We start from the raw sequence: 27,368 nt of genomic DNA, 5'->3' as shown, positions 1-27,368 counted from the left end.
CCCAAGAATCAGATAGCTGAGCCCCCAAATTAGGGATGCCCTTATATCACCGAAATGGTCCAAGCCTAGATTAAATGAGAACTCGTGTATAGGTGATCCCAGCTGAGGGGGACCAGAGATGGAGGGAAGAGGGGGTAAGGAGCCAGACCAGTGGTCCTGGTTTCTTCACGGATCTTTCTAATATGTATGCAACATCTTTATAAAGCAACGAAACTTTTTCTCTCGTGCAACTCAGTTCTAAGAGTGTATGTATCAGACCCAAAAGGTCTACATTTTTCTTTTCGTTTCAGGAAGAAACTACACAAAGAGTGTGTACCTCCCAGAGTGTGACTACATTTGAGAAGCTGCACTCGACACTGTATCAGAGAGGAGGGCTCTCATACCAGCATTCTGTCTATTGCCCTCTCCTTTCCACTTTCTGCTAGGCCCCCAACTGGGCACTTTGATTTTCAGACATTTTCTACAATTTAGCAAACTCCTCCCACCCAAACCCCCTAATGGCCAATAGAGGGCAGGCTGTCTCTTCCTCCAGACCTCCATCTTCCAGTTCCCTTTCCTTTTGGACCTGTGGGTTTTTTCCAGTTTGGAAGACTCTTTCCTGCCCCAGTTATGCCTTTTGGGTGCTTATTTTGGAGGCGTTTACTAAAACCAAGAGACAAGGGCCAGAGACAAAAAAGGTCAAATATCTTTTTATCTGTAATTCATCCCTCTCTCCCTTTTTCAACTCACTTATGTATGCATCCTTCTTATAAGTCCTGCCCTGTCCAATCTTAGGGGGTTCAGAGCTATTCAGAGAAAGATTTATTAATATAACATGGTAAATGCTACAAGCAGAGGTACTTACAAAATACTATAGAAGAGATAAGGGAAAAAGCTCAAGCTGACTTTCCAGAGGAGGCGGCATTAAACCATATGCCATGTATGACTCTAACTCTTACATTTGGACATGTCTTTTAGGGTCTACGTAATCTCTCCAGGCCGCTTTCTCCCTTGACCTCCAACTGCCACCATGTTGGGCCCACCCAACTTCTCTTCTGTATCCTCAGTCTGATCTCTAAAGATGAGAAAATTCTTTCGTGTTTGAGCCTCAATCTCATTGTCTTGGCTTCTGGCCATTTTATAGTCCCTCCTGGATCCCGGGGAAGAAAGAGCTATTTAGTAACTGAGTTTCTTGTTCACACACTGGTTTCAGCCAGGTCCTTGCAGGTTTCTTATTTGCCACTAGTTACAGGCTTCAAGTAACTATTCCTGTTTTCTCCTCTGCTTCCCTATTAATTCTACGGCCAAGTACCATGTATAACTTGCATTTTCTGAGCTGATACATTCATCTTAGTCTTAAGAATCTCTCCAGTTCCTTCTAGGTCTGACTTGAATCCCCATGAGACATCAGGCTTTACCACATTGTATACAGGTGGTTCTACCTCTGGAATACCAGGAACGAGGAATGGTGACCTCCATATTGTCCCTTGCTGGTGTTCAATCTCTAGCTTTCCCTGATCCTTAATACATTTCTTTAAAAAAATAAAATAAAAAACACAAACCAAAAAGCAAGCCCTTGACAATGATTATTACTCTCTTTTTTCTAACTACAGTGGCTTTCTCACTTCTGCATTTTTTTCCATCACCTGACCTTGGCTTTTCCTGTTGAGTCCTACAATGTTATCTGCTACATTTTAATAATGTCTTTATACTTGCATTTGAACAGAAATATAGATAACCTCCTCTGCAAGAGTGGAAAGGGCCTTTTAACACAGTCCAATGATGACAGTTTGTTGGCAAATCCCACAGTGAAGTGCTGGGGCCTTGTTGGGGTACAAGAAACAATCATGTCTAACAGTCCTGTGTGTTCTTTTCTCTTGAATTTGCTAATAAAAAAATCTAGCATATTTTAAATGATTTTGCCACTTAATACTTTTAACTATAGAATCTTAAGGTATGAGCTCCTTTGGAGACCATCTAACTTGACCTCCCCAATTGCAGGAATTGTCTCTCCAACATCTCTTGGAACTAGTCATCTCAAAAGTTCTCTAAATTCTTCCAGAAAATGGGAGGCTCACTCCCCCATTCCACTGTTGAACATCTTCTCTAGTACCCTCTGATAAGCAGTGATAATTAACGAGCCTCTTCCCCTCGTCAGGACAAAGAAATATGATTGGGAACATGTTCAGTGTTCTGAGGCCAGTGACTGGGGAATACCCCACTAGTAACTTCAGCTCTTTGGTTCAGAATTAGAGTGGTTAAACCAAAATATTTGTAATAAGTATAAATTTGTCCTGCAAACAGAGGATTTCAAAAGTATCTTTGTTTCCTTTTTCCTTACACCGCCGTGCTATTAACTTTTGGTTCATTAGTCACGATTTTCAAGACCCACTTGGCTGCCACCCTCCTGCAGCCAGACCATCTTGGATCAGAAGGTCCGCAGCCATTCCCACCTCACACCTGCCACAGGATCTGATTTTTTTTCCCCACACTGATCCAAGTCACTTTTTGTGAATTCACTAATTTTATTGACCTTGGTACACAGCCTGTGAATGGTGGGCCACTACAGAGACCATCACTGCAAGAATCCTTTCTGACAGCCACAGAAGAGAAACAATTCTCCACGCGATGCATTTTCAATCACTTCAGCTGCTGCTTGATCTGGTTTATCACAAAGAGTTTTTACCACACATCTTCTTTATTAATACATTCACAATAAATGAAACAATTAAAACCCATCAGTTTTGTCCATGAGCTTGGGAAAGAAAAGGGCAATGTCACATGACAGAAATGATGCATGAGAACCACGGGTCTAGTCACGTCAAGATTTGTAGTAATCCAGGATTCGGCCCTACTCAAGGGAGAAAAATTCAGCTGCGACTTTCCATTCATCCCCTCCCATAATATAGCACCTCGGCACAGACAGCAGAGCAACAAAACCTACAAGATGTGGACAGTTAAAATTCAACTCAAGCTACAGCAGTTCCCAACAATCCTCCCCACCCCCCGGCGGAATATTTACCTAGACCGTTTAAAGCACTTAATTAATTCACCAGCAGCTTCGCTGGAGGCGTCTCGAGCTTCCCGAGACTCCATTACATAATATCTTTCACAAAAATCTATTCCTAGCTCGAGTGGAAGATGGATTCTCATCCAGTTTGCGGAGGTTCCGTGCCTTTGCTTCCCTGTTTCGGGGTTCGATCCCGCGGGGGCCCCAGCCAAGGCTGCAGCCATCCCCTCGGCCCCCAGCTTCGGGGATCGCCGCCACTCTCCGCACTCAAAACTGGCCCGGCGGTGCAGCCGTCTCGCCCCCGGGACTCCCAGGCCGGCCACGGTGGCCGCGGGGCCGGCGGGCGCTCGGGACGCCACGACTCTCGCCGCTCGCCGGGGGTCCCCCGAGCGCCGGGGCGCAGCGCGCTCGCGGTGCCCGAGCCAGAGAGACGCGCGAAGGCTCGGCCGCGGGGCCGCCGCCGTGCGCCCGGCTGCGGGCGGAGGAGGAAGAGGAGGGAGAGGAGGAGGCGTGCGAGGGAGGAAGGGCCCGGCCGCCGGGGAGGGAGGGGAGGAGGGGGAGGGGGCCGGCCGGGCCGGGGGGGTGGGGGGCAGCCAATGAGCGGCGCGCGGCGCGGGGGGGGGGGGGCTGGGGGATGAGGTAGGATGGGGGAGGGCGCAGCCCGGGCGGCGGAGGCTCGAGCCATAAACAAGCGCCCGGAGGAGCCGCGCAGGAGTGAGGCGAGCGGGGCGCGCGGAGCGGACGCCGCGGACCTTCTGCTGCGCCACCGCGCCCACTCGGCGGCTCGGGAGGCGGGGACCGGCCCGGAGGCTGCGCCACCGCCGCGGAGCCGGCCAACGCGGAGGAGGAGAGGGAGGAGGCGCCGCCAGCCGGGGCTCGAGCCGAGCGCAGCCGCCGCCGCCGCCAGAAGTTTGGGTTGAACCGCAGCTGCCGGGAGGAAACTTTTTTCTTTTTCCCCCTCCCTCCTGGGAGGAGGAGGAGGAGGAGGGGAAGCCACCGCTGGCGCCAACGCTAGTGGGCTCGGGGTCGGCGCGGCCCGCAGGGGGGGCGGGGGCCTCGCCCCGCGAGGGGAGGCGCGCCCCGGGGGCCCCGAGGGGGGCGGCGAGGACCGCGGGCTGCGGGTGCGGCGGCGGCAGCGCGTGTGCCCCGCGCAGGGGAGGGCGCCCGCCCCGCTCCCGGCCCGGCTGCGAGGAGGAGGCGGCGGCGGCGCAGGAGGATGTACTTGGTGGCGGGGGGCAGGGGGCTGGCCGGCTGCGGGCACCTCCTGGTCTCGCTGCTGGGGCTGCTGCTGTTGCTGGCGCGCTCCGGCACCCAGGCGCTGGTCTGCCTGCCCTGCGACGAGTCCAAGTGCGAAGAGCCCAGGAGCTGCCCCGGGAGCATCGTGCAGGGCGTCTGCGGCTGCTGCTACATGTGCGCCCGCCAGAGGAACGAGAGCTGCGGCGGCGCCTACGGGCTCCACGGAGCCTGCGACAGGGGGCTGCGCTGTGTCATCCGCCCCCCGCTCAATGGCGACTCCATCACCGAGTACGAAGTGGGCGTCTGCGAAGGTACGGCCGCCCGCTGCGGGCCCCCTCCCACCTGGCCCGCGCCGCCCCCTCGGCGCTCGCTGCGCCGAACAAAGTTTGGCCGAGACTTTCCCGAGGAGAGAGGGCTCCGCGGGAGGAGGGGCGGCCGCCGCCCCCGGGAGAGAACCCCCGCGTCCCTCCTTCCCCGCCCGCTGCTCCCCCAGACGCTTGGCCGGCCGCGGGCGAGGTTGGATTTCGCGGGTGGGGGCGGGCGAGTGGGGGATCGCCCCCGGGCGGCGCACAGACTCCACACGTGTGGCCATTCGGGCTCGGGCTGGGTGGAATGTCCCGGCCCTGCGCCCCGCGGTGGGGTTGCCGCGGGCAGGGGGCACTGCGGAGGCTGTCGCTAGCCCCTCGGGGAATCAGGCCCCTGCCACCCTCCCCGCTCTAGCGCAGTGTGGAACCCAGTGCTGCACACCGTCCGCGAAAGTCCATTTTCTGTTGGCGGAGGAGACTTGTCTCCAGCTCACACTCCCTGTGTCTCTTATTATTTTTTCCTTGCGCTCTTCCTTCACCCCCTTCCTCCTCCTTCGCATATAAATCAGTTTCAGCTCCGGAATATGTCAGCCCGGGGGAAGTTACACACGGTGCTTACTCATTTATTTGCCTATTGAAAACGGTCAAAGGCGTTCTCTTTTGAATGGAGGGGGGTGGGGAGGTCTTGCACCTAGGAGTGAGAAGTTGTTTCTGACTATTAGTGGTTGCTTTTTAAGATCACATATCCGCGTGTTTCCAATCGCGTTGCCAGTTCCTTCTTTTGGTTTGTTTGACAGCGAGGATTGTTCTGCTGGTTTCTCCACTAAGCATTGTGCAGCATGGTGTCGAGACTGAGGGAGAAAGATGGAATTGCTGGAGTCTCCCTCGATGAGAGAACCACTCTGGGTGGGTGTCGGCCTTAAGTCCTCCCGCCTGCCTCAGCCTCGGGGGGCCTGGTCTGGTTTGGGGTCTAGAAAGAGGCAGCGAGTTCTTTTTATGTGCCTAATGGGCAGGACTCGGTGAGCACCAGTTAAAAGTGGGATCCCTGCTCCCGCTGACGTTGGGGTGATGATGCTGTTCCGGGGCATCCTTATGTGTGAGAAGCGCAGCAGCCTTACCTCTGGAGGAGGGGCGCGGAGGAGGGGCAGGCGCCCTCTGCCCCTGTCCCTTGCTACTCACTCACAGCCTGCACCTAGGAGATAGGGAAGGGTTTATTCTGAAGCATCCTTGTGTGGGGGGGTATTTATTGTGCTGGGATACTGAAAAAGGAGGTGGCAACCTGAAGGTTAAAATGGGTCTTTTAAAAGGCTTTAATTCTGTGATTTTCTTTAAATGCACACAACACACAGTCACGCAAACACACATACATATTTATTTATACCTGTCGTTTTTAGAGTTTGGACAGTTCTGGAAAATTGGGGAGGCTTTTCTGGTTTGGAAGCTAGTGGGCAGTAATGAGTGCAAGGAACTCTTCTCCGAGGGGAGGAACGTGCAGTGCGCCGCCGCACCCTTAGGACGTTGGGTTAGACTAGTTCGTTTGCCTGCAATACAGAAGCCTCTCGTCTGGTGTTAAGTCTCATTTTATAACGTGTTTTTATTTCTCACATCAGGATAAATGGCCATGAGATTAACTTCTGATATAATTTTATGTGTTTGACTTTGGGAATTCTGAATGCCTTGGACTAAAAGATGCATCTTTGAACCCCGCCTCTTGGAGTGTATAATTTACTTAAGCCGGCCTCCCATAAATCTGAAAAGAACAAGCAGTATGAAACGAGATTAAAGGCGGTGGAAACTGCTCTGCCCTGACAAGGACTTTGGGAGGTTCTAAAGATTCTAACCCTTGTTTTTCTTCGTGATATATTTCTGGTGAAGGAAATCTGGAGTTCAGGGAAAATTCACAGTAATCAAGTGTTTTGGCAACAATGTCCTGGTGTCACAGTATAGAGTTATTTTGGCAGTTGGTTGGTGAGCCTTTCATTCCTCTGAAATGATGCGATCCCTCATAGCTTCCTTTCTTCTGGTAACACCCCATGCATTTGGTGTTAGCCTTGAAAATGCTTGGCACTGTTTGTTGCCCTGATTATATCTCAATTAGTGTTATTTACCAGCACTTTCCATTGAGCAGGCCTGTTTTCAGCTACCAAAATGGTGTGGTCAGGGCATTTTTCATTTTATTTTTTAGAATTCTAAAAGCAGTCAAATTACATTCTAGATCCATGAAGCCTAAGCAAGGACGACACTGTTACCTGGCATGATCTGATGGTTGGATTCAGACAGATATTTTCAATTGTGTGCCTAAAATTTCAAATATTTTCATTTTCCTACAAGATTTATGGAAAACATAAGTGAGTAACCTTTCTTCTTCCTTTTTAAGAATGAGAGGAGTCTTTACAAGTCAGTAATTATCTGGAAACTCTGACTTTGTCTTTTTTTTTCTGTTCCTTTGCAAGAAATTTCTCAATGGCCAGTGTTTCCCTCAGTTTCTAGTTTTATTCAGAAATTCGCACACTGAAGCATGATTATCATAACTAACAGGAAGAGGAATTGTGTATTTTATACATGTTGAAGTCTCTTTTGCTGCAATTTTTGCACTAAAATGACCCCTACTGGTTGTATCTGTTAATGAAAACTCTTGAAAACTTCTTATTTAATTGGCTACACTGGGAAAACATATTGCATGGCATAGAAATATTATGACTAATCTACCTGCTTTCCATGCTATAATTTAAATACAAATTACATTGCTGTAGTTGCCAACTTGCAGTAATTTTTGTGTTACGTCCTGGACTGGCTCTGTGGGGGGAAAACATCACGCTTTAACTGCAGTTCACAGAGTGATTTAGATAAATCAGGGGCAGAAATGGGCCCCTTCCAACTTGTGGTTCCCTGCCGTAGGTTTTTAAAGCCTGCTGGCCCATAAGAGGCTCTCAGTAAATGTGCATTGAATGGATGAACAATCCTCTCCCTAGAAAGAACACTGAAGAAAAAATATTTTCTGAAAGATTAAATAATGTGAAGAGTTGGGTCCTGTGAATCACATGATGTGTACAGTTGGACTTTTCTTCCACATCGTTTAGATTGTTATTAAGTAAATGCTGATTTAATTATTCTTTTAAAACAGTTTTTGGCTAAGTGATTTTTAAAACTGAGTTTTAAACCTAAAGTTTTCTTTGCTCTCAGTCTCAAAGGTGCTTTCTGGTTCCTGGGAGGGCGCAAGACCCTGTCTCATTTCCATTCTCTTGGTGACTCTTCATGTTGCCCTTTCCAGCATCCTCCGTGGCCTGTTTGTTGGCTAGGCTGCCTGCTTCAGTGAATCGCCCAGAAGCTGGAGAAACAAGTTTAGATTCTGAACTTCCGAGGAAAAAGACTAGATGAGAGACCTCTTTGGAAGATCAAAGGCAGAGTTTTGAAAAACGACGGAAGTGGGATTTTCTAGGAAGAATGTTTTGATTGGACAGTGAGGATTATAGTTTGAGATAAGGGGGTGAGGACCACTTTTCCGCCTATGTGGGATAGGACATTGTGCTTTTCTAGGAGGTGGGGCAGCATGACTAGCCTTCTCTAAGTAATAAAAGGGCAGATGATGGCTTGAGCTGGACAGTTTGTGACGACAGTGATTCAGAACCTAGTGGGCGCTACCGAGTGGCTTTGCTCTGAGAACTTTTCTGTATTAGGTCCAGGTGATCGTATCGCAGATAAGCACCAACGTTTTTCCCAGTGAATATTTACTCAGTGGCTTCATCTTTATGGAACTTAACTTTCCATGTTTTCACCCTGGCCATCTAGAAACTATTTCTTGCAAAGCACAATCCTCCTTTTGTTTCTCCAGGTATTTTAACTTTTCCTTCCACCCACTTTTCATCATCGGACACTGAATAGGAGAACCCAGGATATGTGGTGGGTAGCATAGCAAAGAAGAGAATGCTGTTTTCTGAAACTGTTGCCATTAGAAGGTTATTGTTTCTTTTCTAATCACTGGAAGACAGTCAGTGGAGATGATGGTTCCTTGGACGAAAATGTGTGGAGAGTCTGAGGTGAGGCCCCAGGTAACAGGCGACAGGAGGCCGGATAATACACCAAAACGTTTGGTTGTGCACCAGCCACAGATCTCCTCTCTTTGCTCGATACTGTAGGACTTGGAGTTACAAGTCCATGGATTTTAATTTTTGCTAATTAAATACAAGAGGGGAGGGGCAAAGTTAATACTCCTCTGTTGGCGTTAGAAAAAATTGGAAAACCCAGGGCTCCAGACCTTAATTTTGAGTAGTGTGTTTCATTTTCCATCTCAGAAGTCTTTAGGTAGAGTGAGCTCTTCGATGCTGGAGAGAGAAGCAAGCAGAGGGCCTATAGCTTTCCTTTAATAGCTTATGGAAAGAGGAACCAATGTTAGTAAACAAGGAAATAATTAATTCCTCCCAGAAGTAAATATTGACAAGACGTGGAGAGACTATTCACTGCACGTATACAAATGACAGGACTTTGTGACCTTCACTTTGACTATCAAGCTTACAGAATCTTCACTGTCATTGAGGAGTCTGGTCACATAAAACTCTTGGCAAAGGGCAAATGAATGGCATAGAACTAGAAAGGCAAAAATAGCAATTCTAGAGATATTGGCTGCCATTAACACCTATTTAACAGTGACCAGGAGCGTCAACAAGTAATATGTTGGCAGTGCAGTTGTGAACAGACAGGTTAATTTATGAAGAAAACTTTCTGAACAATCCTTAGACTGTGGGCATTACATCCCGTGGTAGGAGGTATTCAGTGATTTGGTGCAGTTTTCTGTGTTTTGTGCGACTTAAGATGCGATGATCTGGATGACTGAGGGAACAGCTTGGGGGGTGCGGGGGACAGGCATTATGAAGTTGGGGGAAGTAGATAAAACAGATGAACCTAAAAAGATAATGGAGTGGGAGGACTGAAGAATGACAAATGGGAGAAGGGAAAAATATTGAATTCGTTTTAGGGCAACTATGTCATCCTTTGAAGAATAATCCAAAACACATTCCAGACATTAATTGTGAAATTCCTGAAAAATGTGGGTGTGTAATACCTTTCAGGCTGTGGCACTAACATGAGACATGCCAGTGCTGCTTTAGCGTGTAGGTACCGTCGGAGAGGAGATGGGCAAATGAGTGGCAGGTAGATGTTTGGTGAAGCACGTTCCTGTAACACTGTTTTCTATATGGCACATGCAGTCTCAGGATTTGGAGACACCCCAGTCAAAGCTCAATTAATTATTTGAGGAAGAAACAGCAGACTAGCCAAGCATGCATGAATAACAGACTGAAAGCCTTCCTTCTCAGAGGTTGAATTCTCCAAAGCTGAATTTTCAAAGATCTGACTTGTATTTGCCTATAAATCAATCAGTCTTTCACGGATCTTCTGCTCTGTACAAGGCCTTTTGCTGGGGCCGGGGGGAAGCTGGGGGCCCTGGGACTTCTCAAATGTGTTCCCTACCCTTTACACTAAGATAAAGAATAAGGCAACAAGACGTTAAAAAGTCTGCATAATAATGTAAGTTCAAGCCAAGGAGAAGTGAGTTCATGTGTCTGTATATGATTAGTTGGTGAGTGAAATGTGGGTAAAGTTTGTTCTAGGAATCACAAGGTCTGAGGTGATCTTTTCAGGCTCTGGTGGCAAAGCTCTTGAAAAGGAGAGTTCGAATTCGAACTAGGTTTAAAAGTATAAGTAGAAGCTCTTTTTTTTTTGGTGGGGAGGGGATTCTCCCCATTCTTCTTAGAGCCTGTGCAATACAGGTCAGAGTTTCCCAGCATCTAAGAATGAGGCTGCGTTCTTAACCCTTTACTAGCTGTGCTTCAAAACAGCAAGTTTCCTTTTGAGAGTGATTTTCTCTTTGTTCCAGCTTGTTCCACTAGGCAATGAGCGTGGGCAGTGAACTGAGAGGTGTCCCTTTATCAGCATCTCCCGACTTCACCCACTCCCTGCTGCTTGTCCTGGCCAGTCAGCCTGGTCACATCATGGAAAAGCTCCTTGTTTGGACAAGACCTCTTTGGTCTTGTGGACGGAGGAGTGGTTGACTATACTTAAGTTTAAGAATGCCCTCAAGGTAAACAAACACTGGTAAGTGTTCATTTTGGGCTCACATGAAAAACAGTCAAAAAGATCTCCTTTTTTCCTGTTAGTTACAAAAGGAACAGATTTCAGTTCCTTTCCCACTCCCCCAACCCCAATTAGTTCTCCATGCAGAATACTTATAAAAGAGTGTACTGGTTAGAAACTTGGTTTCTGGGTCAAGTCTGCAGTCTGCTTCTGAGCGTCTCAGTTTTCTCATCTGTATGGTGGGGTTAATAATGGGGTTGCTCTGAGGACTCAGTGAATGAACTCTGTGAAGCACTTACAAGAATGACATGCGGTAAACACTTAACAACAAAGCTACCAACCAGTGTAAATAAAATAACTTGATATGGGCTCGTTCTCTTGTTCTGCTTAATCCTCATCTACCTGAGTAATTGATCATCTAAGGAGTTTGAGCTCCTAGAAAGACAGTGAATTATTATTGAGTTCAAGTCCCTGCCCTCCACCCCAACACCATAAATGCATTAAGTTAAAAAAATTATTTAAAGGCCTCTGGAGCTATTTGCTATCTTTCCTCCTGAGGCCCATTTGTTATACTCTCTCTAAATAATTTCTACAAAATTTGTGTATTTGGGGTAAAAGTAAAGAGGGAGGAATCTGAAATTTTTTGCGTTGTCATAGGAATTGTAAATTTAACCATTTATTGGTGGGCTAATATTTCTTTCCTTTGGGGATGAAGGGGGCACCTAAACTCAGTATAATCATTGTACATTTTCACATTGTGCATTTTCCTTCACATTGTATTCTGGAAAAAGATTTTGCTTCTGGCTCCCGGAGTGTTCACACTGGTGATCACTGTGGGATTTGGCCTGGCTTGAGCCAAGGAAACAGCTTGTATTGCTGCAGCATGCCGGCGTCTGGGCCCCAGTCCACCTGCTGCTGCAATTGGTACCAACAGGCAAAGCCAGAGGTCAGATGTTTAACACGTCCATTCCTCCGTCCTCTTTCCAGCCCTACCTGTGTCCTTACCATCCTTCCACCCACAGGCGTTTACTGAGAGCAACTGCCATGGGTCTGGTCTTTGTGATGTATAGTAATGCTACTTCTCTAAGCTTCAGTGTCCCTAATAATAATAATAGGTAGCACCTATGTTAGCTGTGAGGCTCAAATGAGATAAAACTGTGCTTCTGAAATTTTAATGTGTACACAAATCACCTGGGGATCTCATTAAACATGCAGGTTCTGATTCAGTAGGTCTTGGTGGGGCTTGAGACTCTGCATTTCTAATAAACTCCCAGGTGATGCCAATGCTGCTGATCCCAGGACCACACTTTGAGTAGCAGAAAGCTAGCACACGTAAAGCCTGTAGCACAGTGTGGCATATAAGACCTGATAATGTTACCTGCTATTAGAATAATTATTTTTCAGCCAAAATAAATAAGAGAGGGGCCCTGCTTTCACAGAGGTCATGGCCTCATGGTAGATAGCTGAGACGATTGATTATTGACTAAGACAGTTACTCACAGCTGTTGAGCCCTGAGATAAGGAAGTGTTAAGCATCTCAGGAGCAACTAAGAGGGCTCCTAACTCTGCCTCTGACCACCAGGAGGGATTTACTGGAGGGGGCGGCACCCAGCGAGGCCTGGGGGTCTCCTGGCCTCCCCCCTCCTCCTCCTCCTCTGTGCAGGAAGTTTTAGGAAAAAGAAAATAGACTTTGGGGCTAGACAAACTTATGTTCAAATCTCAGCTCTGTTACTTTTTAACTGAACAACCAACTTGCTTAGTTGTTTTGGCCTTCAGTTTCCTCATCTGTGAAAATGGAATAGTAATAGCTCTCTGTCAAGTCAATATTATAGTGAGGATTGAAGAGAATTAATACATATATAATATATATATGATTACATAGCGTGGGGGGGGGGTGTGTGTATGTGTATATAATGGCTAGTATAGTTCCTGGTACGAAATAGACTTTTAGAAGGTAATTAATATTCTAATTTCCATTCTATTTTCTGTCCTTTCTCATTTTCTTTGTTAGCTTTCTCTAACTTTTTGAAACATCTACTTTGTGGGCTGTCTCACACCTCCTCCACACTTAACTAAGTCTCTTGGGCAGGGGACTCAGAGGAGGGATTCTGGTCTCAGATGTTTGTCAGAGAGAAAGGGACTGTGAAGTAGTGAGAACAACAGGCCACGAGTCCAGGGTCTCTGGACCAAGAAAGCATTTATTGGTTCACTCCAGTACGACTGTAATTTCTAGCCCCTTTGGTGTTTCAGCAGGATGTGGATATTGGCTTCATGTTGTGGTTTGAATCCTTACTTCTAGAGAGCTTTCTGTCATTAATATTTTTTAAAAGGTGACATATCTTAATATTGATGGCATATGGTTTTATGAACATGAATTAAATTTCCTTTTATTGTTGGAGGTTTTGGGTGGGTTTTGAGACGTTGCTGGAGACATTCCAAGGCAGGGTTGGGATCACCAGGGTTGCAGCAGGAAGCAGCAGGCCCAGTGGCTCAAAGACAGGATGGGCCTGGGAGTGAGCAGGAGATGGCGCGTGGCCCGGAGTACATCACGTTGCTTTTCTTGATCCTGTGCGTCCCATCCATCTTTCATGGGGACTAATACTGCAGCTTTACCGTGGATTTGCATTGTGGTTTCTCCGGAGAGTCTCTGTGCTGCCGTGGAAGGCTGGAAAAGAACGCCTAGAGTTATGATAGCCGACATTCTTGTCTCTTTAGTTTCCAGTGTAGGTGTGGTCCCACTTTAGGAAGACAGGACTATAATTCTTCCTTCATGCCTGGAAATAAATATTGTTTTTATCTAGTAAATAAGGGCTTAGAACTCACAAGGCAAATGCTTTATGTTGGCTATTATGGAACAAGGAAAAAGAACTCGATGAAGATACAATCCTTGGAATCAATAGTTTACTACTCTTTATTTCCTTCTTGACAACCAAACCTTATTATCACACAGTAGAAATTGAGTTTTTTCCCCAGAAACTCATTTAGTACCTATCATGGTAGTGCCTCTATCTTTCATCAAGAGTGCTCATATTCAAAAGTGTAACCTACAAGCAAGATGAGATAAACTTCCAAATTTCAGGGTTTCTTTTAAGTATATGTTTGTGAAATCCAAAAATGACACCCTAATTTGAAGTATCCTGGGAACATTTGTCTTACGAACACTTAGGAAAGAAAACTTAGTGTTAATTATACTTTAAGGTGTTGTCATTTTACATTTCAAGTTCCTGGGAAGATAATTTGAAGAGTCTACCGTTTGGAAATTTTAGCTAAGTCCCGAACAGCCAGCCTCTCTGGCTGTAGCAAGGTAAGAAAAAATAAATAAAAAAGATGTAGGCTGTAACTAGAGACTGCGCCTGTCTTATTTAGCATTTCAAAACAAAAACCATAAACAAACACCTCAGATTCAAAACAGAAAGGAATTTCTGGCAGGGCAGAATGAAACCTGAGCCTGTGAAGTCCTGTCTAGAAGAGGTAACTTATTTAGCTGCTTATCCAAAGGCCACAAGTGAAACAGTTCACAGCTGTGATAAAACAAAAGGCATCTCAATATTGGAGAGTTGTGATACCTCCTTTTTTTAAGATTCCAAAAGACCTGCCAAAATAAGGCAAAGCTACCTTGAGGGAGTTTGACCTGAACTAGACGTTCAATATGAAGAATTAATTGGACCCCTTCAGATCTGCAACATGTGAGGAATCGTACCTGTGGGGAGTGTGGGCTCGGTCCCCTCGGAGTGTGTGTGTCTAATTCTGCAGAGGCAGAACGTTCCATCATCTCCTCAGATGCAGATCTTGAAAACCTTCACGTTGTTTCCCCTTTCCTCACTTTCTGCTCTTGGGAGCTTTGCTTTTTTTAAGGTCTGGGCATTCACATTCTGAGTGAGGAAAAAGGGATAGATTCTAGACAGCTTTATCTCTGAAAACCAAAGCAGAAGGATTTTTAAATGGTTTGAGAAAGATTGGTTATGCTGGGTGTTTTTCAGAACCACTGAGTTCTTATATGTTAGACGAATTTTAGGAAAATTTATTACCACTGTCTGTGACATAAAAATGAAAGGCCAAATCAATTTCCGTATTTTAATCAGAGGAATGAATGAGCCTGTATATATCCTACTTTGTTGCAGGAAGGATTTAAGTCTGCTCAGGAAGGTAAATATCACAAAATTCTTGTATGTGAGAATAGCATGATAAAGGAGAAAAAAATAGCCGTGGCTTCCCGATCGCCCTTCATCCTTTAATCGCTCAGTGACTTCAATAAAACTCGACTTCCCTTGACTTTATTTTGTCTTAATTTGTCAAAAGGGAATTAAATAGTTACCTACCTGAAGGCAAGGGAACTGAACCAGATGATATCTTAAGGCCTTTCTGGTCATAAGATCCGTGTTTTTGTGATCTGGAAGTGCTGGGCAGGAGTCAAATATTACCTTGTGTTTGCAGAGCCGGGGAAGGAAAAAGTGGGATTGTCTACAGGACTCTCTGCCAAGTGCTGTAGACGGAAGGGCTTGGAGGAAAAGATCAAGGGTTCGCCCATAGTTATGTTTACCGTGAGGTGGTGGAGACAGCAAAACAGAGTTATTGGGAAGTCACTGACATCTTTTAACTGCCAGCAATCTTTAAGCCGTATTAACTGTGGCCTAGCCTGGATTCAAGGTAGAATTTATGCCTCTCTTTTATGTCTCTGCTGGCCTGCTGCCTTCACTCTTTCTCCATTTTCTCGTTTACTTCATTAATTATTAGGACTGTGAGGTAGGTAGGTGACAGATACTGCACAGGGAGAAGCTTGAGCAAAGACAGGCCAAAACTTGCCCAAATTCGCATGCTCATTTCTGCCTCTGACACTAGGAGAGAGTTGAGTAATTGCTGTTCTTCCTAATACTGCAGGCAGCAGCCAAATTCTCAGCATTCTTTTACCTTTGCTGCTGTTTTCACTTGCCAGGGAGTTTCCTTAAGGAGCAGCCTGAATTTAAAGAAACAGAACAGTCATAGTGCATGGAAGGAGGGGTAGTGTGGCACTTGGGTGCCTCATCTTGGGAGGCTGAAATGATTAGTGTCTGCGGTGGGACATCCTGCTCTATGCTGGCTCCCTTACCTCTGTGTGTCGCTGAGCCACGGGACCAGGAAGCTCTTTGCGTCTGTGTGAGACAGCAGATCTTCACTACATATGTTTCAAGTACAGGCTAGCTGTGCAGCCTGGGAAGTTGTCTCTTGAGAGTCTAGAAACTTCACCCTTCCTTTGCATGCTGTCCAGCGGCAGGACACCCAGTGAAGTTAGGTGGTGTGAATCTGTGGCTCTGAAACTTGATGTAATGCATATTATTCTGAAGTATGTGGCGCTCAGCACAGCCCACAGCGTCTGCCAGCAATCAGCTTGCTTTGCCTTGTGGATATTACATTTTTGCCAAGAGCAGCCTTCCAGAATGAGGTGCTAGTTAATTCCAGTCGGGCATTTATTCGTTAATAAGTCTGCTGAATTCTAAATACTCCATTTGGGAGTATGTGACATGAGAAAACTTAGCCGCTAATTATTATGTAGATCTCTTCTCTGATTCTCACTTTCAATGCAATTACCTAAGCCACCAATCCCTAGCAGTATGAATTTATTTGATTTTTTATTTTCTGTAATATTTTCCTTTTTGTTCCCAAAGATTTCTTTTTGGTCCAATCTGTAAAACTGCTATAAATTTACTAAGAAGTGGGTAGACATTATATATTGTTTAACAGAAAACACTTCTAGTGTGGAGTACTGTGGCTTGCTCTGTCTTTCCTTCTTTTCTTTTTTGAAGATAATATCAAAAGTTAAATCCTGCTCCGGATCTTATCCTCTCTCTTCCAGGGTAGATTTCTGGACAGCTAACAGTGGTGGCGTCTGAAATAGCCATTGAGGGGTGGATGGTGTTCATTTACTAACTGGAGCTTTTGCCTAAATAGGTTCTGCTTTACTCTTCTTTGCTATATCAATAGGTCTTTATTTGGTTTCCTTCCTGCTTGGTTGGTGCATATTAGCTTGAGGACTTTTAAACTATGGGGGCACTAACGAGAGTCTGAATGCCTGAGGCCGAATACCTCTCTCTTGGAAGCAGCGAGGGTTCAGTGTGCATTTGCTGCCATCAGAGTCTGTGCTAGAAGGTCTATTTAATACCTCCCATGCCCACGAGTTTGTGCTCTGATGTGGGCTCCTTCTCTGGTCAGTCCCTGCCACAACTCAGTGCAGGCTGGATCTCCAGTGCCCTGAGAGCCATTGGAAAGGTAGGCTTGCCAGCCGTCTTGCCATTTGCCTCCACGTTCTTCCCAGCATGGTGACATGCAGCTCTCCAGCTCTTGGTAACCCAACTATTAAGAGAAGTTGGGTTCTCTTCTAATAAAGGTATCTACACTAACAGGCTGGCGGAAGAGGATTTCTGGAGAAATGTTTGGAAGGGGAGCATTTGCCAGAACGTAAAATCCATTTGACACTGTGAAATATGGTAATATGGATCAGAAGGTGATAAAGTGTCATAAAACAAGGCTCTTCACAAGGTTGTGGTAGACTTGCTGGCCTAGGAAGATGTGCCCAGGCTGGTAAACCTTAACTGTAGCATCAGCAGCTGGAGCCCTGGTCCAGATGTGACTTTGAGAGATAGGAAGCTGTGATAATTCCTTCTTTCAAGGTGTGGTTAACTTTGTGCCTTTGGATGGAGAGTGAGTCTGTGCGTGTGTGCGCGTGCATGTGTATTCAGTTGCTGAAGGCACAATACAGACGAAGAATACTTTGCATTGTATTACGGATGTGCTGAAAACAATTTGCGTGCTTGAAACAAATTAAATGTACTATCTACTCTGTAAATCAGCAAACTGAGAATGACTTCTTAATAAAGATTGTGCATTGTTTTATTACATTTGAAAAAAACAATTCTAATTAAAGTGCTTTGGCTTTTAAACTGCCTGGTTAATTGGGATATCTATACATGGGCAAGTGGAGCTGAGGAAAACTACCTGACTTTATGTCATGTATTGGTGATTAGGACAAAAGTTGTATTAACTCTAAGGCTGTGTGAGATGGTTTATGGTAGGTTATCACTCAACATAGTTTTTGGTGTTATGTAGGAATTTTAGATGTGATGGCAGAGAGGAAAAGCAGAGATTTAGGGTGAGAAATGGAGTCACTATGTAGGGAAGTAAGCAAAATAAAAGAAGCCAGAGGTATTTTTTGTTGGAAAGAGATTAAATTATTTTCAAAGACTTATGTTGAGAAAAGGTGAGCCCTCAGCAACCGTTTATTGATTCTCTATTCAGGAAACTGTATTCGATGCTTTGGAAAGAGAAAGGAAAAAGACTCTCTGCCAGTAGAGTTCTGGAAAACTTGAGGGAGATAAAGTATTTACATGCTTTAATAACATAAAACATGTCCAAAAGAAATACATAATTACAGCTACATTTGGCACTGAAAATAGCCCGTGTATTATATTTTTTAAACTGTGTGTGAATATGTAAGCATATGCCCTTGAGCCAGAAATGCTTGGGTGATACTGTTTCTTGAGAGAATGGAAAAGCAGAAGGTATTGGGAGCTACAAAGAGAGAAAAAACATAAAGGATGACTACTACTAAAGAAGGAACAGTGCACTTTTTTTTTTCTTTAGAAGGGATATATTTCATATGCATAATGATTCCAACTTTACTTTTTTTTGGATGATCTCAGTATAATAAACATTTAACTTCCCGGAGAGCCTTAGTAATTTACATGTTATTACTAAAAGCCCTCAGGTAAAGGAAAATTAGACTCCTAAATTCAGTACCTGACTATTCTCCTCTTCAAGGTTTAGGTTTTCCAGTTTTATTTCAGGTTTATCTTGAACAAACCCCTTTGAAAACTCAGAAAGTTAGGAGGTATGTTCGATAGATCCTAGTATCTGTTGCAACCGAAGGTGAGGGTCAAAGGCAAGCCACTGGAAAAGGTGCGGTGTTGGCTTTCAGATTCCCCGAAGTTATCTTCACATCCTTCCAAATGTGTTCTTATCCTTCAAACCCTACCGTTTTACGTGGCTTCCTTTGTGAAGCCTTCCTGCTCTGCCCAGGAAAAAATAATGTCATTCCCCCACCCCCTGGTGCCCATAAATAGCACTTTCTCCTTCTGTTGTTATAGCACTTTTCACTGTGTTGGAGTTCACATTTCTGTCTCCCGGGCTCATTGTGATCCCCTTGAGTGCCAGGATTGTGTGTTATTCTAGCACTTGGCACACAGGAAGAACTCAATGAGCATTTGTTGACTAAATCTAGACTCAAGGTCATCCAAGATATGATACAAAAACTTTTCCATCTGAACTGTTTGGTTTGCATTGTGGAAGCTGAAACAAATGACGCTACCTGTCAGGAGAATCCCAGTGAGAAGTGACATTATTGCAGAAGGAAGCTCAAAATGGGTTAACCGTGTCCCATGTCCTCTCCCTCTACCCCTGCCCCAAATCATTATTAGATTTTATTTTTTTAAATTTTGCTATGATGGGTTAGTTTCAGCTGTATTTATTTTGGCAAATATTTATAGAGAATTTTCATTTGTGAGGACTTTCCTTGCCAGTTTGTCATCAAGGTGTCATCTTTCATTCACCAACCCTTCATCAGCTTGTAAGAATTTTCCTCCCAGGCGGCTGCTTATAGCCTTCTCCTTACCACGGGGATCTAGTGCATCGAGCAGTGGAGATTCTGTGATCAGCTGCTTGTAAACAACTGATAAACAGTTATGGGTTACTTTATAGACACACTTCAGATGACCATATGAATAATTGATGATGATAAAGCAAACACATCTGTATTATCAACAAATCCAGGATGGTGTCTTAAACATGTAAGCTGACTAATCAGGAGGGAGTTTAATGTATTGAATGTTCAGTCCATGAGTGCAGTGCCAGTGAATGACACAACCCATTTCCTGCTCTAGGTGATCTCAGATGTCTTCAGGAATTTAACTATACAACTTCTTTGGGGAAGGAAGTCCTGAGCCACAGCATGAGGGTGGAAGTGTGTGACTGTGAATAATAAAAATGCCCCACAATGGTCTGAACAGGAAGTCCATAGGAATGCAATATAAGGAATTTAAGAAAGCAAAATCCCATTTGGATGTACTCCAAACCCCATGACTTCAGGGACCAAGGAATTCTTGATGACTGGTGGCTGGTGTCCCAACTTGTTACTTAGCAGTGTGGAGTTGTTTTTCCTACAGCCCTAGTCATGAACTCTTTGTTCTCTTTTCTAGAGGTCTTCAAGTGGTTTACAAATTAGGACAGAAAGACATTAGACATTTAAGGATACAACAGCAAATTACAGCCTTTGGGTGACGCATTTAGAGCTAAGCTTTTTCAACTGCTAAAGAAGAGAGGTTGGGGGGCCATCCCGGTGGTATAGTGGTTAAGTTTATGTCACTCTGCTTAGGCAGCCTGGGTTCACAGGTTCAGATCCCCAGCGCGGACCTACACCACTCATCAGCCATGCTGTGGCGGCAACCCACATACAAAACAGAGGAAGACTGGCCACAGATGTTAGCTCAGATGAATCTTCCTCAAGCAAAAAGAGGAAGATTGGCAACAGATGTTAGCTCAGAGTAAATCTTCCTCAGGGAAAAAAAAAAGGTTTGGCCAAGATAAAGTATACAGGGTCATAGACACATATACAAAATTATCCTTGGTATAAGCCGGGGCACCTATACCCTTTTATCAGTTGAGTGAATGTCCCCAGAGAGCCCCGTTTTCTTACAGCAGGGTTAATTTTGATGTATCTGCTGCAGCATGTCCCTTCACCTTTCCCATGTTTAAGATGCTCCTCTCTCCCCAGTTGGTGATTCTTCATAACGTTGGTGTCCAGTAACCCACTTGAGGACCTTTTCTTAATCACCACTAGTTGTTATAAAAGTTTCTGGAAGGGGGATAAGGGCAAGCTGGAACTGATGGCTAAGTAAAGTTATACCTGTAGAGTTCAAATTCTCCATCATGCTTAGTTGGCGATGAAAAGTAAAGATTCTAAGCAAACTAATTTTTTGACGGTCCAGTGTTGATTTTCTTATAACTCTTAAAAACTATTTTTTTAATGTTTGTGTGGCTTCAGTACTATTGAAAGTCAGCTCCCAGACCTTGGGAGCAAGTGTGGTATCTGCAGAAGGAATATTTAACCTGATGGTGGATGCTGCCAGAATCGGAGACGTGTGTATCTCAGAACCCGTGATTCCTCAGTTAATTTGAGGTGGGCGGTGAAGGACTCGGAGCTGTTCTTGCTGCTGGAATAGCGTGTTTACCCTCAGTCTTTAATAAAATAAATGAATGGAGGCCTGGGAGGACTGGGAAACACGCTTGAAGGAGGGAGTGCCCCTCACGTTGTAAGCCAAGGTAAACAGTTCTTGTAACTGAAAAGTAGACTTCCTGGAAGGTGAGAACCAGAGAAGTGGGTGTGAAGTGCAGCCAGCAAGTACCATTTTCAGCTGTTGAGATAGCTGAGTTACCTGAGTCCTGAAAAGAACCTGTCAGTTATTTGGGGAAAATCAGTGTCTTGAACGGGCCTTTGACTGGCCTGTCGTGCCTACAACTGCACCCAGAGACAGCTCTTGGGGAGGAAAGGTCACTTTTGTGCTAGAGAAAGCAAGCAGATGGGGCTCTCTGAGGGGTAGAAATGAAGTCGTCAGTGACCTAGGGCAGCCTTGCAGGGGGGCCAGGGCACTGGCAGAATGCGGTGGGAAGGCGCCCCCGAGTCTGCATGGGATTTGGAGTAATGGAAACATAGACATTTTCTTTTCTGTCTGTCCTTTTTTATGGAGGAAAACTGTCATTACACTGGACAGCTGTGCACACATTGCACAGTATGTGATGTGTGTATATGCTTATGCACGCATCCCCACGTGCAATGTGCACACGTGTAAAGAGAATCCCTTACAGGGTCACGTTCTTGTCCTGATCACCTCTTTATGTCCATTCTTCTGTGATAGCATTTTCTTCCAATTGGAGCTGTTAGGGTCTGTTAATTCCAATGGGGAAAAAAAATTCTGTCTCTAGCCATCATTAATTAATTTATATAAGTAAGTACATGTAGATTGTCTCCTAAGTGGCTTACCTGAAGCTGTGGGCACTTCACTCCTGAGTCCTCTCTTTTGCAGTTGATAAGGTCCCCATCAGGTTTGGAGTTGCTGATGTCCTGCCCATGCCATGTGTCAAGAAAGGAGTCCATCAGAAATGACTGACACGCATATTCCCTGGAACTTTTCATCCTCAAAGATTCTTGGAGCTTAAGTGGGAAAGGGCCTTGCCTTGTAAAAACAGACCCAAGTCCCTTTAATGGTCAGTCAGAAAGGGTTACCTAAATTCCCTCTCTGTAGTTGGTTTCTTGAACATCTTATTTCCCGTAACTAGCTATGTGTGCTAGGGCCAAATATTTGGTCCACTGCCTTCGTTTTAAGGAAATTATTGTAAAGGCGACATAACTCTACTAAACAGTTTTGGAAATAGAGAAGAAAAACAATGGTCCCAAACGCTCTTGTTCCAAACACAAGAACCAGTTTTGTGTCTTTGCACGTGTGTATATAAATGTATATATACCCTATCTAGTCTTTCTCTTTAGACATATATTTTTATCATACATCTTGTATCTTGCTTCTTTCCACTGCAAATTATATCAAGTGTATGTTCCTACATAGTCTCCATTATTATAATTTAAGCTGATTAATTGAGATGTACTCCAACTTTCAGCTTCATTTCCTTTCAGGACTATATAAAAGGCAAGAAGGGGAAAAAAGTCATTCCAGGTGAACCTAAGAGAAAATTCTATGTAGTCTTAATGGAATTTATTTTTGTGCGTGCCAAGGCTCTCCAAGCAGATGACTGAAATTGGCTCATCTCCCCTTACTAAGGATCTGACCACTGACTGACTGTACATCTGGTCCTTTGTGTCTAGGGCTTGTGGCATGAGGACTGTGGCCCTTAATTGTTTTGTCTTCTGTCCTTGATACCACCAGGCCTGTGTTGACTCTAAGGACAATGAAGCTCCGTAAGGTTAAGTAATGATTTGTAAACTTTGTGCAAATAGCCAGCCCCCTGGGTAGGAGGGACATTTCAATTCTCTTGCTTTTTTTTTGGTACATTATTGGATTGCAAATGTTTATTTAGTATGAAAAATGGATATAATTAACTAAGTCCTAAATAGGGACTAGATATTAACTTCAAGATGAGTTTGCAGCCTTTGTGCTTTGCATACATATGACATATGCTCTTGTTATCAAGGATTTTATCTGAGAATCTAAAATGGTTTTCCACTTCCGCCATTTTATAAATGAAAACCAGAGGCCTAGAAGTTATCCCACAAGGCACATATATAAAATTTGGAAAAACTTGGGTCATTGTCAGAATTAAGTTTGTTGAAATTCTATTAGGAAAACAGACTTTTTTTTCCTTGTGTTATTATTGGCTGATGTATTAATAGTTTTTACAACGCAGATACTGGTTTCATATTCAAATGTATAGATAGCATATGTTGTAATATTTCATATTCATTTCTCTAATCTTTAAAAATACAAATTAGCTCAGGGCTGGTCTTCCTCAAGCCAAAAGAAAGAGGAAGATTGACAGCAGGTGTTAACTCAGGACCAATTGTCCTCAGCAAAAAAAAAAAATTCTCACTCAAAACCAATTGCACAAACAGTATGCAAAGTCAAATCACTGGGCTTCATATATATTTCATATAAATTTTAAGTGCCTTTTGAGTCATCAAAGGAAGATAGGAGCCGACCTGTGGCGTAGTGGTTAAGTTCATGTGCTCCACGTTTGCAGCCCAGGATTCACAGGTTCAGATCCCAGACGAGGACCTAGCACCAATTGTCAAGCCATGCTGTGGTGGCATCCCACATAAATAGAGGAAGATTGGCACAGACGTTAGCTCAGCAACAATCTTCCTCAAAAGAAAAAAAAAAGAAAACCTTTGATTACCTCTGATATTAAGTTACTGTTTCTGAATTATAAGTCTTTGAAAATTTGTAATTCATGCGTGACGTATACCAATCAACTATGCAATCCAGAAAACACTGGATGTTTACATGGCTGCTTGTTATGGAGAGAGTAGCCATTTAGACGTCTTTAAGCCACAACGTGGATTAAAGTGGTGCATGCACACAAGTGAAATTTAACAGATACTTTTCAGATCAGCATATGAACGTAAAAGAGCACACTTTGTCCTGAAAAAGTCATTTGAAGGTGAACTCACATCAAATTTAATAGTTTAACCATGGATGTTTTGAAATTTTAGTTACATCATAAAATAATAACATTAATTAAAGTCAGCAAGTGTGTAAAGTTTTTTAAAAAATTAATTAAACACAAAGCTTAGTAGATACTTATATTCAACAACAATAAGTGAATATTTGACACCCACCGCCATGGCCAAAATATGTAGACTGAGATTGTGTCTCGAGGATGAATGAAAAGGTGTGGGAGAGTTGGCCACTCTTAGGGAAAAGGTTTGTAAAGGGGGTGGGCACCTGGGATTCCCTAAGCTTTCGCCCAAAATACAGCCTATATTCTCTTGTTGTAACCAGTTTATACAACTTTATTTAAAGCTGGGAATCAATAGATTGTCTCCAGTACTAACAGTTAATCATTAATCAGATCATCTTTATTATCAACCAAAACTGCTTGTGTTTTCTTTTCAAAAGCTTCTTAACAATGTGATTGGAAATGTTTGAATCAATAGGTAACGAAGTCGATTTGTATCTTCCTTGTCATGTGGGAGAGAGTAAAGCCTGTGTTGGGGTGAATGTTTCAGCCGGGTGTGAGTTCTGGTACAGTGTCTCTGGGCTGTGTTTCCTTGCTTCCAGGGTCCTGGAGCTTGGCCAACTCAGAGGACGGGGAGGAGGAAAGGTTCGGTTTTGAGAGCCCCGGGTTTATTTCTGGCTGTTGAGATGTGAGACTGTGGGAGAAGGCATAAATATAGTTGGAGGGAGGTTGTGGACTCGGAGGTTCTCGCCAGGGGTCAATGCTGGATGGGTTTGTTTCGGGATGGGTTTGTTTATGGCTGCTTCACGCTGTTACCTCTCCGAGTTGGTGCTTCCGAGGGTCGACTCTCAGTATCTGGATCTCATTTGGTGGGTATATCGGAAGTCTCCCCCAGTGCGCCAACCACGGCCGTTCTGTTCCTTTTCTTTCTGAATTTGTAGTCAAATAACTAACTTCCTCACCTGCAAATAATGAACACCAAGCGTCTGGAGAAAAGATAGTTATGTAAATAGTAGAAGCATATAGCATTTGGGGCTGCATTTGTGAGATGGGGTTTGCAGCTCAGTCTGTGCATCACTGTCTCCACTGCTCTGAGAGTGAGCAAACGCAGCAGCCCCTGAGCCCCCTACCCCCCTGAGTCTTTTGCTTCTTTATGGGTTGGTCACAGATTTCCCCTGTGTGAGTTCTGAATCCCTTTACCTTGCATCCACCCATGTTCAGGAAGTCCACCATCCAGCTACTGCCCTGGGTCAGCCTCCAGCCTTGCAGACGGGTGCTCTCTGCTGTTAGCAACTTGGGGGCTCTGCCCAGCCGACCTGACCATGCCTCTCCTCATCCTGAGGCACTTGCCTGCCTTCACCGGCGGCACTGACCTCACTCCAGCGCTGGCCCTGCCTCCTCAGCCCTGTTGCTTGCTCCCCAGACTGTGAATCAATCTGGTCTTGGAGCATTTTACCCACCTTTGTGGCCAGCGTGTGTTGCTTCCATTTGTTAGGGAGCGTTAAGCATGCAGTCTCAAGAAAAACTGCCCAGAGGAGATGACTTCCTCAGCAGAAATGTAGATGATAAGTTCCTTAAGGAGAAACCACGTTTTATTACTGAGAGGCAATGCTGTGTTCTAGTGGGACTTCTGGTTCTGAAGTCAGTTTGTAGTCTAGCCAGGTGACTTGCCTGGTGTGTTACCCTAGCCAGGCGACTTGACCTCTGCACAGTGTCCATCTGAAAAATTGGAATAATAATATCTACCTCATTGGGTAGATAATGAGTATCTACCTCATTGGGGTTGTTATGAGGAATAACTGAGCAGACTCATCTGTGTAAATCTCTTGAACAGTGGCTTGTACATAGGGAGCATATAGTAAGTGTCAGCTGTACTTGTGCCTCCACATTAAACACTATGGTTTATACCTAATTGGTGCTTATTAAATATTTTGTTGAGTAATTGTAATGTTCAGAGGTAGAGAAATGATTTGTTCATTTCTTACCATAAAATGAAAATAATATTTGTTTGCAATAAAGCATTGTAGGCATAAGACATTCCCTCCCTGGTGGGGGCCTGGCTAGTAGGATGTTCCAAATTCAGTATCAATAACCATGTGCCTATGATTTATTAATCAGACCTGTCATACCCGGCCAGTCAGAAATCTATGTTTACTGGCTCCCAAGGTAACTTTGCAAGGGAAAAACAGCTCAGTGAGGTGATTTATTTCCAGTAAGCATTGTTACGGGAACATTTTGAACTCTAGCATGTGGGATGGCTATGTTAATGAGGCTCTGCCCTTTCCTTATGGATCGCTCTGCCTTCTAACTTGTGTTTGCTTCTAAGGTAGGAGATGGGTAGAAAAATGCTCTTTAAATGAATAGGTTCTTGCTTCTTCCTAGCCCACTCAGTGCCTAGCGTGGGGCCACGCAAGTAGTAGTTGCTCAATAAATGGGGTTTTACGTTAATAAGTAAATTCATGGGACATTTTCTTCGCATTACATCACCTGGACGGCTGGAAGGTGCTTGTGAGGAGGTTTTGTTTGTGATTTTCCCCCAGGCAGGTTAGTATGCCAGACATGATTGTTCCCTCTTGCTGATGGGGTACTGAATTTGAGGGCTACTCTCAGAGTTTCTGCTCATCTACGATAAGAGGAACAAATGGTCCCCAAATGGTCCCGATGAGATGGTGGGGGAAGGGGCACCGCCACTCAGGTTTGATGAAGTGTCTTGGCCGTCCTCAGGATGAAGATCACAGCTCTCACAGAAGGGAGGTAAGTCATTGTTTTTTAAGTTAAGAAAGTTAGTTAAAAAGTTTACGCTGATAATAGTTCATGTGGCAAGGACTGAAGAATATTTATCTTTGTGTTCTCTTGATAGGGACAGGGACTGTGATCCTAAAGACAAGAGTTTTTAACCCAGAACCTGGAGATTACAATTTGGAAAAGATGGTTTATAAAAAGTGATCATGTCCACAAAGGTGACAAGAACATGAACCTGAAGTCCTTTGTCAGTGTGTAAGTGCTTCTTTTCATTCTAAAAATATTTATTGATTCTAAAAGCAGTTTATGTAACAGAATTGTAACAGTATTAAGTATCCTTTTTCTTTATGGAGAACTTGGAAGAGCTTTGAGCAAACACACACACATACTCAGTCAAACAAAATGCCTTGCCTTACCTTTTTAAATGCCATTTATGTTGCCTGTTGTCATTTTAATAACATTTCCTTTTTTTTTTTTTAGGTCTCAGTGTATTCCAGAATATCTTTTTGGCAGTCAAATCCGCCTCTGGTACCCAACTTAAAAAAAAATAAATTTACCACAACTAGAAGGACCTGCAACTAAGATATACAGCTATGTACCAGGGGGGATTTGGGGAGATAAAGCATAAAAAAAATTAAAAAATAAAAAATAAATTTATTTCAATGCAAACAAGTGTAGTCTGGTTCTTGTGGGACAAGATTATCTTACCAGATGGTTTGAAGAATTCATTGTTTCACAAAAAGAAGAGAGGCGTCTACGATTCCCTTCTTCCCTCTTTCTCACGTCTCTCTCACCCAGATTGAAGCAGCCCATTT

General features: G+C 44.3%; 1 protein-coding gene and 1 long non-coding RNA gene across 4 annotated transcripts in view; both read left to right on the top strand.

Annotated features, from left to right (window-relative positions):
• Window positions 1–3,725: 3,725 nt before the first annotated feature.
• The window catches only part of CRIM1 (cysteine rich transmembrane BMP regulator 1), a 188,354-nt gene continuing 164,711 nt past the window's right edge, over window positions 3,726–27,368 (top strand). Inside the window, exon 1 of the mRNA XM_046662888.1 lies at window positions 3,726–4,536. Within this exon, the coding sequence (XP_046518844.1) occupies window positions 4,206–4,536 (331 nt within the window). The 5' untranslated portion in view covers window positions 3,726–4,205. The remainder of the gene's footprint in view (window positions 4,537–27,368) is intronic.
• Window positions 15,232–27,194, top strand: LOC124240147 (uncharacterized). Of its 3 annotated transcripts, none has more exons than XR_006888788.1 (4): window positions 15,232–15,246; window positions 26,352–26,565; window positions 26,672–26,808; window positions 27,034–27,194. It is a non-coding gene; the product is annotated as an uncharacterized LOC124240147 (long non-coding RNA). The 3 variants fall into 3 exon arrangements; XR_006888786.1 differs by lacking the exon at window positions 15,232–15,246 and adding an exon at window positions 26,027–26,137 and having other exon boundaries at window positions 26,536–26,565; window positions 27,034–27,192; XR_006888787.1 differs by lacking the exon at window positions 15,232–15,246 and adding an exon at window positions 26,123–26,137.

Source organism: Equus quagga, chromosome 5, assembly GCF_021613505.1.
Source record: "Equus quagga isolate Etosha38 chromosome 5, UCLA_HA_Equagga_1.0, whole genome shotgun sequence".
Lineage (NCBI taxonomy): Eukaryota > Metazoa > Chordata > Mammalia > Perissodactyla > Equidae > Equus > Equus quagga.
The sequence above is the reverse complement of the archived record's forward strand: the minus strand, read 5'-3'. Positions and strand labels throughout refer to the sequence as shown.